Genomic DNA, 14,702 nt, shown 5'->3' on the forward strand with positions numbered 1-14,702 from the left:
AGTGCAAGAAGTGTCCAACTGTTGTGTTACTGCTCATGGGCAGTTGTCAGCCTCATAACTATTGTTGCTATTTTGCTGAGGACAGCAGGGGACGGATCTTCAAAGATACTTAGGTTTTCAGTGTACACCCTGAGCGTTTAGCCACCTAGAGGCATCAGAAGCTGTGTTCGACTTTTCATGCAGTGCACAGACACCATAAGAAACTTACTGGGAAGAGAATTACATAAACTAGCCAGGACCGAGCATCAGTGAAGCAACTTGTGTGCTTCTAAGCACTTCTTCACTATCCGAGAGAGTGGTGCTGTGTTTCTCCCACCATGTTGCATGTGCCACCCATACCATCTGGTCAGGGTCCCAAAAGTAGCATAGGTACATTCAGTGCTTTCCTTAAAGTAAGAAGTGTCATGTCTGGGTTGTCACTTTCCCTGTTGGATGTTGCAGATATGGCCTAAGTGGATAATGGATTAGAGTGATATTCTTGTTTTTCTGGCTTGTTCTCTTTGCGCTCAGGGTTCTTTGCCATGAAATGTCTCTTGGGGCCAGTCTCAACCCAGTTCTCTTATCTGTGAAAAAACAGACCAAGACAGACACTCCAGAAAGTCAATAGTCTAGTGTTAGATTGCTCCCTCAGGGGAATGGGAGATCTGATTTCAAATCCCTGCTGTGTCTGGTTCAGATCCGTACTCCATAGCAGGGAACTGAACCTGGGTTTACCACATCCCAGGTGAGTACTTTAAGTACAGCTCCTCTCAGTTCAGAGATGGCAGCCAGACAGTAAACTTGCACTGAGAAATCACCCACAAATGTCTTTTTTGTTGCTCCAAAATGCTTCAAGCACAACGATTGTTTGGAACCCACATGTGATGTAAATGGGAGAGTCCTTAGCTTGAGGTGCCACTGTGAAACTCTGGCTGAACCCTGAACAACTGGTGTGCATTGGTGTTACGTCAATGTCCAGGCAATCTGTACATATCAGAAACACTAAGCTCAGGGGTAGATAACATAGAAAAGTGAGTTTCTGAGCTTGCTGGGGCACCTGAATGCAATGTGGAAAATTGGAGAGATGCCTACATACCTCTCAGGCCCTGAGTTTAAGTATATTTGAACATTATTATTTTTTTGAAGATATAAAAACCCACTCTCTGTGTTTCTTAATGAACAGGCTCTGAGGGCAATAGGCTGGATGAATCAGCCCCGTCTGTGTTGTTTTGTTTGTTTGTTTGCTTGCTTGATTTTTTGTTAGTTTTTAAACTAAAAACCCTATCTGCAGAATAATGGAGTTAAGATACACCAAAACCTGAGTTGGAAAATGATCTTTGCTGTTGTCAGTTAATTAGACTCATCTCTGATCCATAGGAAATCTGACAAAACATATGAAGTCTAAAGCACACATGAAAAAATGCCTGGAGCTTGGAGTATCAATGACATCTGTAGATGATGCTGAAACTGAAGAAGCAGGTATGTCAGAATGATTTAATTTAGTTGGAATGGCCTCTGGAGTATGCAAATGACTCATTGCACTTTAGCACAGTGGCTGGCATGGGAAAATATATTAAGAGTATTTTGGGCATTTTTTTAATTAAGAGACGTCTTTCTAACAAACAGGAAGTATAAAAACTAAATCTGATCCATTTGTCTGAGTTATGTTTTTTATTATGATACACGAGGAGAAGCTAGAAATAAAAGTATGACCTCTTATTTGTCATGCATCTCATACAAAGTACCAAGTATTTTCAATTTAGGTGTGAGAGATGGCAACATTCAGTGGAGTTACAAGGTGAATGATGAAATTGCTTTGTATGCTTTCCTTTTCACATGATAAATTTGAGTGTAGAGTTTTAAGGTATTATTATAAGGCATTATAATTCATATATTATTATATATGAAAATATTTTTGATACCATTAAGAATGGCTTTATTTAGCCATCCCAGATGAAAAGCATCCAGCGATGGCACCAGGTGTTCTGGGTGGGGAGTGAATGTGGCAGGAGTGAGAAATGTTGCATGTGCTCACCATTTTGACTTGTCGTGGCTATTTCAGAAAACATGGAGGACATGCAGCAAGAGGCAGAGAAGAGTAGCAACTTGGCAGGCCTGTCAGCAGAGCATCAGTTTTCTGATGCAGAGGAGTCAGATGGTGAGGATGGTGATGACAACGATGAAGATGATGAAGATGACGATGACTTTGATGATACTCAGGGAGACTCAACACCAAAAACCAGATCAAGAAGCACCAGCCCGCAGCCTCCTCGGTTCTCCTCCCTGTCGGTGAACTCGGCTGGGGCATCGCAGGGGGCTTCCCCTGAGGGCTCTCTTTCCGTGGGACACTCCTCCCTCATCAGTTATTTGGTCACCTTACCTAGCATTCAGGTTACTCAGCTTATAACACCAAGCGACTCCTGTGAAGACTCACAAATGACAGAATACCAGAGGTTTTTCCAGAGTAAAAGCACTGATTCAGAGCCCGACAAAGACAAGTTAGACATACCTAGCTGCATGGATGAGGATTATGTGCTTTCGTTAGACCCCGGTTCATCTCCGAGGGACCTCTCACCTTCCAGTCGGCAGTCATCCCCTGGCTATGATTCTTCACCGTATAGAGATAACTCACCAAAGAGGTATTTAATGCCAAAAGGGGATTTATCACCCAGAAGGCATCTGTCACCCCGGAGAGATATTTCACCCATGAGGCACCTTTCCCCGCGGAAGGAGGCTGTGCTGAGGAGAGAGTTATCACCAAGACGGGACGTTTCACCGAGACGTCACCTATCACCACGGAGACCAATGTCACCAGGGAAAGATGCGTCTGTTAGAAGAGATTTGTCTCCTAGGCGAGAGAGGAGATACATGGCCTCGGTTAGAGCGGCATCTCCCAGGAGGGGCTTATACCATAATCCAGCGTTGTCCATGGGTCAATACTTACAGTCTGAATCTATTCCAGTGGGGCATTCAGTAAGTATGAAAGAGTATTTTTACTCCTGTTGTCAAAACCAGTGCTCTTGCCTAATCTGCATATAGTATTTTGAAAAACTTGGCAGCTTTGTAAAAAAAAAAGAAAGCATAAGCTTTGAACTTGAGTGGGAAATCCAGGAATGAATGCAAGAAATTTGGAATAGGCAGGGACCAAGTCAGGACGCTGATTCATTTAGATGCAATACAGTCAGCCTAAGGGTCAAATCTTCACTTGGTGCACATCAGAGTAGTTCCATTAGCTTCAATGAAATTAGGCTGGCTTGCATTAACTGCCCCTGTCTTTATTTTAAAATGTCCCAGGAAGCTTACATGGTGTGTGGGGCTTGTTACAGCACTGTAAAACCTTTTACCTCCCAGACTGTCAGATGGGATCAAGCCCAGATCAGGTCTCAAGGCCCTTATACTGCAGTATGGTGCCCATCCCTGAAGTATTGTTTAATGCAATAAAAACACTAAAATAAATGGAACCCCTTTGAAAAGCAGGGTGCCCATCTAAATCAGGATCTGTGGCTGAAGTTTAAAGGATATTACTGTGTGACAGGAGCAGACAGCTGTCTGCCCTGCAGAAAGCACCATCACAACTGGCTGTTTCGGCAGGGACACAACTGTCTGAGTGGAAATGGAAATATGCAAAACTTGCACAGCTGCTGTCTGTGCTGTTCCTGTTCAGTAAATAAGCTCTCAGAAACTGCCGACTCGTCTCTTTTGACAGGCCCTAGCATTCACAAAGCACTCTGTCTACAAGTAAATTTGGTCTTTGGAGTTAGGAAATGGCCTTACTGTGTATACGTTTATTTATATATGGAGTATGCTTCCTTTGCCATGTTTGCTGCTGCTGCTGCCCTCTCCCTGCCTACCTCACTAACTGGTGTGCGGAACCAATACAGGGAAGTTGTGACAGGCTGCCACCACGTCAGCCCCTGACAGGGCTGCCCTCCTCTCCTCCTCCTCTCCTCTCTGTCACCAGTCTTCTTTACTCTTTGTGTAATTATGGCTCTTCTCTGTAGAGGAGAAGATCTGAATTAGCATTTCCAGAGCTCTAGCTTGAATTTCTCTACAGAGATAGGCTGGGGAAGCTGGGCTTGGGCAGATTTGATAACTGCACCTGGCAACGCAGCGAGGAACACAGCTGGGCCAAGGTGGCTGGAGCAGGGATGGATCAAACAGTGCTGAGGAGTGCCAGCTTGGCAGATCCAAAAGTGGCTTTCTGTCTTTTCAGGAGGGTTAGGGAAGTTGCAATATGAGTGGCTAGGCATGTAGGAGATAACAACATAGGTTCCTGCAATCCTGTGCAGAGCTTATTCTGCCCTTGGCCAGAGCCTACATCAGGCCTCTGTCACCAAACTCCATCCTTGCCCCAGCCACCTCCTCCTGGCCTCACATCTGGTCCCTCTCCCTCATCTTAGATGTGGTATCATGGTCTGGTAAGTTGTTGGAGAGAGAAGCTGAGAGGGGTGGCTTCCTAAGCTGTCCTTGGGGAAGGGCACATTGAAACCCTGCTGTGCTCTCCCAGGCACAATTGCTGTGTAGCTGAGAGAGGATACAAATGCAGTTATCAGCCATATCGACAAAGTAAGTACAAAAAAGGATAAACAGCCACCAGTTTAAGAGTCATAATGCCTCAGTATTGAGTGGAAGGGATTATATCACACACAGAATCACACAGAATCATCTGGGTTGGAAGAGACCTCCAAGATCATCTAGTCCAACCTCTGACCTAACACTATGAGATGCTACAGCTGACATTGTATAGAAAGTTTAAGTCCCTAATGTCCTGCATAAGACACTTCCACTGTCATCCTGTAGTAGAGATTTTGGATGTGTGATGATGTTGGCAAAAGGGTATGTAACAGTCACCCTTGGCGATGTGACAGTTCTTGCTGTAATATTTGCCTTGTTATGCACACCTTCCAGCAAGGCGTTTAGCACATTGCAAAGACTCTTTTAGCACCCTTAGCTCCTTCTTTTGGAAATTGCTCTTCACCATGCCAGATGGGCTCTTAACACTTACCTTATTTTTGAGGTACGATCAGGCATTTGTCCTACAGAAAGCACTGGCAACTCAATGGCATGTTGAGTGTTTTGAGAGAAGCCTAGACCTCAGTACAGTCACTAGACCCTGAACACTGGTGTCACTGGAAGTGGAGCCTGGGCAAATTTAAATGAGGGAATTAGAGTTGAAGATGACTGCCCATCTCAACAAACACAGTGAGGAAAAAAAGATGGATTCCTTGCCTCTTGAAGCCTTTCCAGATGATATACTTGAGCCAAACAGAAGTTGAGTTTAGGTGAAATACACATTAATGCACTCAGTGCGTGGGAAGACAGATAACACCTGAGCTTGCTATAAATGAAACTGTTAGAAAAGATAAAGGAATAAAGCATGTTTTTCACTTTCAGAGAAGTGAAATCCAGCAAATCAGAACATAATTAACAACTGTATCAGTGATACAGATGCCAGCTTGCAATCCTGCTTCCTGTTTCAGAGCTGCATTGGGTTCCCAGTCCTTGTAGGAATTAGAGGATTTTTGTGTTCTGGTGCCTGAAGTTACCAGAAGAAGCCACTTTTCTTTCTTCTCCATTGAAATTGATGTATTTACTCTAGTCTCTTCGGCCAGTGCTTATCTGGTTCCCCTTCATGTTTCTTCACCTTGAGTGTTCATGCTGTTTGGTGGTCTTGTGCAATGAGCTTTGACATTGAAATCACCATATAGAAAGCAGTTGAAATTATTTCTTTAGGAAGTGGAAAAGAGCATGGGAAAGTAACTATTTTTGTAGACTATAGACAACAATACAGAAAAATATCGTTTTTCCTTTGGCAGTTAATAACAAGATGAACTCTTGCAATAGGATACTCTCTCCAAAGTAGCCCAAGGCTCTTGTCGATGTGAGTGCATGTTTGGCTTTGGCAAGTTAAATTGCCATCTTTAAATTTAAAGGCACATCACCATTTCTCTCTAAATACATTTGGGATCTTCTATTCTGTCAATGGCAGAAGTTTCTTTTCTTTCTGAGAAGGCTGGTGCCAGTATTGCAGGGCTATGATTCTTCTCTCTAGTCTATTTTATACCAGTCGTGAGGGAAAAAGGAGAAAAGGGAATGCTGCTTTTATTCAGCTTGAGTGCATCTCTGTTAGCATTTTAGTTTGGATAGGAATGTGCTTTGGAAGTGAATGTCTCTATTGTCATATTTATTGTGCTTTGACTCACATCACAGAGCGTTCTTGGAATAAGTGAGCTGGATAATTTTCAGATGACATTAAGCTGAAGAATGTGCTCGAGGAGTGCACCAGGTGCACTTAAACTGTGAGTGGGCATTCAAGTGAGTGAGAAGGGACTATAGGGTGAGTCCAAACTAATCTTCCTCTCCAACCCCACAATACACATATTGTGAACAATAGGTGCAGCATCAATCGTTTCACTCTCCTCCTGCTTTTCCCCACTCCTGGTACACCCCATTACCTCTTCATGCGGACAAAAGCTCTTTCCTTTTCTTCCAGTCCCAGGACTAGCCACAGCAAGACTGTGAATATACCTTGCTGTAAGCAGCAAATACTTGACACTAGCAACTTCTTTGGCTTCTAGGAGGTAGTGGATTTTTTTGCCTCCTTTGCTGGTTTTCACAAGCAGTTGCTGAGTAGGAAATTAATGCAATTTGCTTTATTGATGTAAGTTTATCTAGAGTCTGCTTGTGTTGCTATTTTGTTGCACCTTTCTTTCATTTTGAAGTCTGATGCCTGTCTCAATATATTCAGAAGGGCTGAAGGGAATTAGGCACCTCAATATACACTTGAAAGGCACTAGGACTAAGGTCCTTTGATCATCCCAGACATAGGGATATTAGATCCCTTCCCAAACACTGAATACTTTATTGTCTTGAGTGAAATGCATTCCTGTACAGAAAGCCAGCATAAAAGTCCTGAAGTCCAGATGAACTGTAAATAGGTCCACTGATGTATGTCGCCTGCTATAGTGCATTCTTAGCACTGCAAATCAAGTTGATCCTGAAACTGAAGTCCACATAGATTTCAGTCACTTTATTGAGCATCATGTCTTTTAGAAAGCACATTGATAATGATGTTCTCTGTTACCAAATTTCCACATCAAGTTCAATGTTTTTTAGTTTATAACTTTAAAAAGACTCAAGTATGTTAAGATATAGTAATCAAAGTGTTGTTTTTTTCATGCACCGTATATTTGCAAGTTGTAGTCTAAAGGGGATCTGGGGCTACCAAGAGGATGTCTGTGAAGGGCATTTGTCTGAGAAATATGGTCTTCCTCTTAATTCCCCATAGCCTGTTTTGGGTGATGTACCAGTCATCAGGTGATGTACTGGTCTTTTCCCTTGAGGCACTCTGTGAAGTTGGATATGGCTTTGCTCAGGCATGTGGTGTGGAGGTCTATCTTTATGATCAGGTTAGCTCAGTAAAAAGCTCCTACAGAATATTGTTGTTTTGAAAATTATGTCACCCGGAGTTGGAGGGAAATACACTAAGCTGCAACAAATGAGAATTAATAGAAAATTAAAAGGATTCCTCTTGGCTGACAAAGAGAGGAACTCATCTCACTGCGCTGATAGCAATCCATTCTGACTGTACAGCAAAAAGATACTATGACTTTCCTTACTGTAGTCAGTGTTGAGATCTAATACTGCCACGAGAATAAGGTCTTCGGATTTTTAGAATGTTTGTTAAAAGAAGAGATCATCTAACATTCAGTCTCTCCCCTGTGAATGTGTGTATGTCACAGAATCACAGAATCATCTAGGTTGGAAAAGACCTCTAAGATCATCTAGTCCAACCTCTGACCTAACACTAACCAGTCCTCCACTAAACCATATCACTAAGCTCTACATCTTTAGAAGTCCTTTAAAGACCTCCAGGGATGGTGACTCCACCACTTCCCTGGGCAGCCCATTCCACTGCCTAACAACTCTCTCAGTAAAGAAGTTCTTCCTAACATCCAACCTAAACCTCCCCTGGTGCAACTTTAGCCCATTCCCCCTCGTCCTGTCGCCAGGCACGTGGAAGAATAGACCAACCCCCACCTCGCTACAGCCTCCTTTAAGGGACCTGTAGAGTGTGATAAGGTCGCCCCTTAGCCTCCTCTTCTCCAGGCTAAACAACCCCCTGTGTGTCTGTATGTATGAAAATGTTAGATATTTGTAAAGGATATAGAATCATAGAATATCTTGGGTTGGAAGTGACCCACAAGGATCACAGGGTCTAACTCTTGGGTCTGCACAGGACCACCCAAAAATCAGACCATATGTCTGAGAGCGTTCTCCGAATGCTTCCTGAACTCTGGCAGGCTCAGTGCCATGACCCCTGCCCTGGGGAGCCTGTCCCAGTGCCTGACTCTCCTCTGGGTGCAGACCCTTTCCCTAACCCCCATCCTGACCCTCCCCTGTCCCAGCTCCATGCCGTTCCCTCAGGTCCTGTCGCTGTCCCCAGAGAGCAGAGCTCAGCGCCTGCCCCTCCGCTCCCCTCCTGAGGGAGCCGCAGGCCGCCATGAGGCCTCCCCTCAGCCTGCTCTGCGTGGGCTGAGCAAACCAAGGGCCCTCAGCTGCTCCTCATATGGCTTGCCCTCTAGACCCTCTACCATCTTTGTAGCCCTCCTTTGGACAATCTCTAACAATTTTACGTCCTTCCATCCATTGTGGCGCCATTGAGAGCTGCACACAGCACTCGAGGTGAGGCCACACCAGCGCACAGCAGAGCAGGACAACCCCTTTCCTCGACCAGCCAGCCATGCTGTGCTCAATGCACCCAAGGACATGGTTGTGCCTTTTGGCTGCCAGAGCACACTGCTGGGTCGTGTTCAACTTGATGTCAACCAGAACCCCCAGATCCCTTTCTGTGGGGCTGCTCTCCAGCCTCTGGTCCCCTACTCTGTACATATATCCAGGGTTGCCCTGTCCCAGATGCAGAGTCCAGCACTTGCTCTTGTTAAACTTGATGTGGTTGGTGATTGCCCAGGTCTCTCATTTGTCAAGATTGCTCACCAAGGACTCTCTACCCTCAAGGGAATCAACAGCTCCTCCCAGTTTCGTGTCATCTGCAAACTTACTTAGTATACCTTTGTATCATGCATCTAAGTCATTTATAAAAATACTGAAGAGAACTGGCCCTGAAATGGAGCCCCATGGAACCCCACTGGTGACTGGCTTCCAGCCTAATGTAACCCCATTAACTACAAGCCTTTGAGCCAGACACATCAGCCAATTGTACACCTGTACATTATGTTTTTGCCTAGCTGAATGATGGACATTAGTCCAGAAAATACTGTGAGAAACAGTATTGAAAATTTCGCTGAAATCCCAAAAGATTATATCAGCTGGCTTCCCTTGGTCAACTAGGTGGGTAACCTTGTCATAAAAGAGAATTAAGTTAATTAAACTAGACTTTCTCCTCATGAACCCGTGTTGGCTGTGACTATTTTAAAAATAGGATGAAAGGTGTGAACACTTATTAATGCCTGTAACCATTTATGATGGCCCTTTCAAAACTCATCTGCCAGAGCTAGAGAAAGATAATCTGATACGTGCTTAGGCAGGCTTGGAAGGCATCCAGTGGACACTGTCACTGTCTCTGTAAAAGTAAGGCATGAGACATACATTGGATGATAACTGCTGATCTTGGAGCATATAGCAGTTTCTATCATGTTAACTACCTCTGTCTGGCAAGGACAGAGTGATGTCTTACTCCCTTTCAAAGCTGTGGCAGGGTACAACGTGAAGACAGTGTCTTTCTCAATTAGAGATATGAGTATGACTAAGTTTGGTCTTCAATGAGTTTTACTCCTTTTGTTTTGGTTGCTTTTGCTCTATTTCCTTTGGCCCAAGTTTACATCAGATGCAATAGTGATAAATGTCATGGCTTAGGAAACAGCCAAAAGGACAACATGACTGAGAAACGGGTTGACAGAACAAAGATGGAAAAAAAAGGGGGGCAAATAACTGTGCAGAGGTGAGGTTAGTGATGGGAAGGGCTGACAGGGTAAATGAACTATGTCTTGTGGCTTGGCAATTCTAGTTTATTCTGTAAATTTTTCCCCTTTCAGCAGTATAACGTGCTGTCACTGTACTTTCTTATGACAGTTTCTCTTTTATGAGACTCAAGTGTCTTGCTTTCTGAATAGGAAAATTCCCAGAATTAGATTATTCTCAGAATAATAGCATCTTTTAAGTTCAAGTCTGATGATTATGGGTCACCCTTCCTGTCTCAGCGTTGATTTATATTAAACAGGACAAAGCATCTGAGCACAGTGAGATTCAGCCACGGGGTAGCACAGAAACTGAATCTTTAATTGCCCCCTAAACCCATTCCCTAGGATGGGATCAAGAGGTTGCTTAATGCTTTGAGAGCTAGGATTTCGCAGCAGTGAAGTGCTGCCACTGCAGTGCATTGGCATTTAGCAGCACAGTCCTTAGGCTGCCATACCAGGACTGGGGCTCTGGGCAACTGATAGGTGTTCGGTCAATTTGCAGAGCAGAGATGGGTATTTGTGTTCATTTGATTTCCTATGGGCATCCCCGAGAGCTGTGTGGCCAAATCCCACATACAATTATGCAAATGTCATCCTGCACTTCTGTCATCGTTATTTCTCTGTTCAACAATAAATGATACTTAATCATCAGATGGAAAACAAATTTTAAAAGTTAAGAATGAAAAAAAGAGAAACCCAAACGCCCAAGGCATATTTAATGCAGAGTGGAGATGAAGCTATTCATTCTTCCAAGGCAGGAACTAATGGGAAGACACTGAAAAAGTCTGTACAGTGCGATTGTTTTTTATTAGCCATTACAAAATCCTTCATTCTTCTTAATCCCATTATGAGTGGGTAAGTGTCCCAACTACAGAATCATCACTTTCACTCACAGTTAATGTCTGTGCTTTTGTTATTATTTATTGTTTACAGATAGGCCAGAATGGTGCTCCAGTGTGTTAATGACTATAAAATCTTGAGTCTTCTTTGCACAGAAATATTTGAACTTCCCTGGAAATACTTGTCCTCTTTTCTCAAGGAGGTGGATGGGTAAAGCTTAACAGTGGGGGTAGGAGGATGAAGTCCTTTCCCTTGGGCTTCAGAGCAGGACTTTTCAACAGAAAGAATTTGGGTATGTGCAGTCAGATTCTTCCCATACTGGTGGCAAACAGGGAACATTCAGATGTGCATTTCTCTACAGAAAAGAGAGATATACCCAATGCAGACTGCCAATACCAGCACAGTTTGCGCAGTTTACCAAAACAGAGGGTAAGATGGATATCCTGGCCAAATTTCTCTTGGGGAATGAAACTCTATCTACCCCAAATTCTCTCTGCAGTTTCAGTTGAATATAATACTCTTCACTTCCTGACCTAAATTGCTGCATTGTATTGCTGAACACTTAACTAGCTGCTGCATTTCACCTCAGAGGCAAGAGCCCTGCAGGGCTGAGCTAAGCAAAACCTCCTATGTTGTTTGGATAAGCAATTAGTGGAGTTTTCCAGACGCTTTGGGATCCATCTGGATGAAAGGTGCTGTGTGAACAGGAGGCTGTGTTGCACAGGAAAGCAGATAGGTGGTTTGGCAGTGTGACAAGAATTTTGCTAGTGGCAGCGCTGATGTTTCTTTTGTTTTTCTGGTTACAGAGGAGGGGATTGTCTCAGGGGCCTTACTTCAACGTGTATGGAGAAAAAGGAGCTATGGAGCACCACGGGTCTAGCCCATTCCCCGAAGGTCCGAATGACTACGTCTTCAGCCACCTTCCACTACACTCCCAGCAACAAATCCGAGCACCCATCCCCATGATGCCTATTGGGGGTATTCAGATGGTCCATTCAGTACCTGTGGCCCTTTCAGGTTTACATCCTCCGTCCACTCTTGCCCTGCAGAGGGAGGGCTCTGAGGAGAAGCAAAGAGGACCTGCAGAAATCCTCACGAAAGAGTCATACGGTGTTTCTAAGCATCACGAGAAGCGTACCTCTCCGCACAGCTTGCACCCGACCGCTCCCTCCAGTGCACCCTCCTCTCCGTTGCTGTTGCTGACACAGAGCACTTCAGAGGACAGTGTAATAGCGACAGAGGGGGAGCAGGAGGAGAACATACAGACTTGTACGAAAGCCATAGCCTCTCTGCGAATCGCCACAGAAGAAGCCGCTCTGCATGGGGCAGAGCAGCCACAGAGGCCTTCTGAGCCTCACCAGAAACCCTCAGAAAGTGCACATTTTAGCATTAAACACTTTAGTGGATCTGAGCCGGGCCAGACCTGTGCCTCAGCCACCCATCCTGACTTGCACGGTGGTGAACAGGACAGTTTTGGTACATCACAGACTGCGCTAGCCCATCCCACCTTTTACAACAAGAGCTTTGTGGACATCCGACAGATGGGCTTTCACAGCAGGAATGAGCCCCCATCAAGCACACAGGAAAGAAAAGATCCGTCGTCTGAGAAGAGCAAGCCACATTGATCTGAGATGCATGGAGACTTTCACCCATACATTTACCCCACTTTTTTTTCTAGAGATAGAAGAAGTATTCAACTTTACAGCATGCCTGTTCTAAGTTACAGTAGTTTGCTATTATATATACTTTTGTTATATCAAAAGAATTAGATAAAATAACAAGTCATCATGAGCCTGACCAAAATTAAATTTGAAATTCTTATTGGGTCTGGTACTTTTAAATTGTACAGATGTTTGTGCCTTTTCTTTACTTTGCTTATATTCTTATAAGCATTTTTTTAGCAGTAATTTGTACATATTTTAGAATTTGTGTATCTGCTTTGTAATAAATGTAATTTCTTTCCTTTTTTGGACACTTGGATCTAAATGATGTAAAGCAAAACAGCATCAATATATGTGAGGTTGCACTAAAACATATTTTTATATGATTAAAACTGAACAGCTTTTATGTACAGCTCTGATTCTGTAATACTAATATTTATTTACTTTGTTTCATAAATTGTAAATTTTTTTCTTAATGTTGTGGATTGCTTTTCTATGTGAAGCATGGGATTTACTGTTGCGTAATTAGAACAAAATGTATATTGTAAAACAAGATATTTAAACTAGAGTATCTTATCTTATTCTGCACTTATGCATTAGTTAAAAAAAAAAAGATAAAGGATGTATCAGTCAGTTCTTAACTCTTGTAATTTTTTTTTGTCTCTTGTTTGCTGGATTGACTATAACTTAAGTGCTGATTGTGATTTTAAACTGATAGTACCGTAAAGCATTAAAGTAAAACAATGTGCTATTGTGAGTTTTTTCAAAGCTTTATAAAACAGTTATAAATATATTAAAAGTATTTGGTCTTATGTGAACATGTTGATCTAGATACTCCTTTAAAAAGCTATGGGAAAACATTCCACCCCATGTAGATATGTACAAGTGCATCACTGGTGCTGGCTGCGTAACTCACCCGCACACGCCAGGTCGGCCGTGCCATGCAGGCGCTGAGTGGGGGCACCACTGGCTCCAAGGCAGGCAGGCCATCAGGCCACGACTTCACCTGCTCCTCCCTCTCCAAAAACAGGGTGGCAAGGCCCCTACGGCCGCATGGGGCTGGGTGAGGAGCCGGACAAACGGCACCACACTGAGCCCCAGCAGTCCCCAGCTTGCGAGCATCTGCGGTGCCTCTGCCCAAGCTGAGCGTGGAGCTTAGGTGTCACGCAGAGGTGCCCCGGAGTGTGAGCAAGGGACTCGGAGGGGGAAAAATGACATTTCCTCACACTTGAACACCAGCAGCTGGTCACTTCCCACTGCGACACCTGAGTCAGCTGTAGGGGAGGCTCCTCGTCCTGTGGATGGAGGAGCATGATGGCCCTTCCAGCTAAGCAGACAGCACCACCACCCTGGCATCTTCAAGGAGCAGGATTCATGGGCCAGAAAGTCACAGTCTTCCAGAGCAGGGTCTCCATCTGTGTAAGGTTTGATCCAGAGGAAAGTCAGTAGGAGCCCAGGCTTGTGTTTGAACATCTGTGGTGGGTTACCACTACCACCAGCAGCATGCGTGCGTGTGCACACACTCTCACACACACACACACTCACACACACACATACACATGAAAGAAACCAACAATCTGGATTATATTTTGTGCTATTTAGTGGATTATAATTCTGTGAAACCAAGTTTGTATATTGACTTACAATACATTTAAGGAGTGTTCTTTAAAAAGAAATAAATATACAGTTACATGCATGAGGTGTCTAGTTTTCATGTGTTCTTTGCATTTTCCAAGTTTATTGGCGTTCCAGTACATTGTCAGAAGATCTTTGTTGTGCTGCTTTCCTGCACAAGGAGCACCCTTAAGAGTGTGAGTAGCAGCTAAATTGTGGATCGCATTTTGGCCTCATGAGATATTATCAGACTAAACCAGTTTATTTCTCCAATAATACCATGTGGGGACAGAACCACAGAACTGGTATGTTGTCATAATTCTAACACCATGGCATACGACTAGCCTAACACCGTAATGGACTGTGACCAGCTATAACCATTAAAGATTAGTTTCTTATCTCCACTGGGGTGTTCTTACCTTTATTTCAGATTGTTATGGTAACCCTACCAAGATAAGTGCATGCAAGAAAGCTGGCTCATCTCAGGCTGGAGAGAGAAGCAGTGTCTGTAGTTGGAGGCGAGCAGCTTGTTGGATTGTGCTTCCATTAAAAAAAAAAAAGTCAATTATACATTTTAAATAAACAAGTCTTATCTGATAAAAACCTCTCTTCTCCTTGGCTTCATGGC

At 43.8% G+C, this 14,702-nt stretch overlaps 1 protein-coding gene across 2 annotated transcripts in view; it reads left to right on the plus strand.

The window, feature by feature from the left end:
* Positions 1-14,466, plus strand: part of HIVEP2 (HIVEP zinc finger 2) — a 135,245-nt gene extending 120,779 nt beyond the window's left edge. For both annotated transcript variants that reach the window (XM_084284383.1, XM_084284384.1), the window contains 3 exons: positions 1,357-1,458; positions 2,042-2,952; positions 11,606-14,466. In XM_084284383.1, coding sequence (XP_084140509.1) covers positions 1,357-1,458; positions 2,042-2,952; positions 11,606-12,424 — 1,832 coding nt within the window. In that variant the 3' untranslated portion in view covers positions 12,425-14,466. The remainder of the gene's footprint in view (positions 1-1,356; positions 1,459-2,041; positions 2,953-11,605) is intronic.
* Positions 14,467-14,702: the final 236 nt, after the last annotated feature.

Source organism: Netta rufina (assembly GCF_964035555.1).
Source record: "Netta rufina genome assembly, chromosome: 3".
Lineage (NCBI taxonomy): Eukaryota > Metazoa > Chordata > Aves > Anseriformes > Anatidae > Netta > Netta rufina.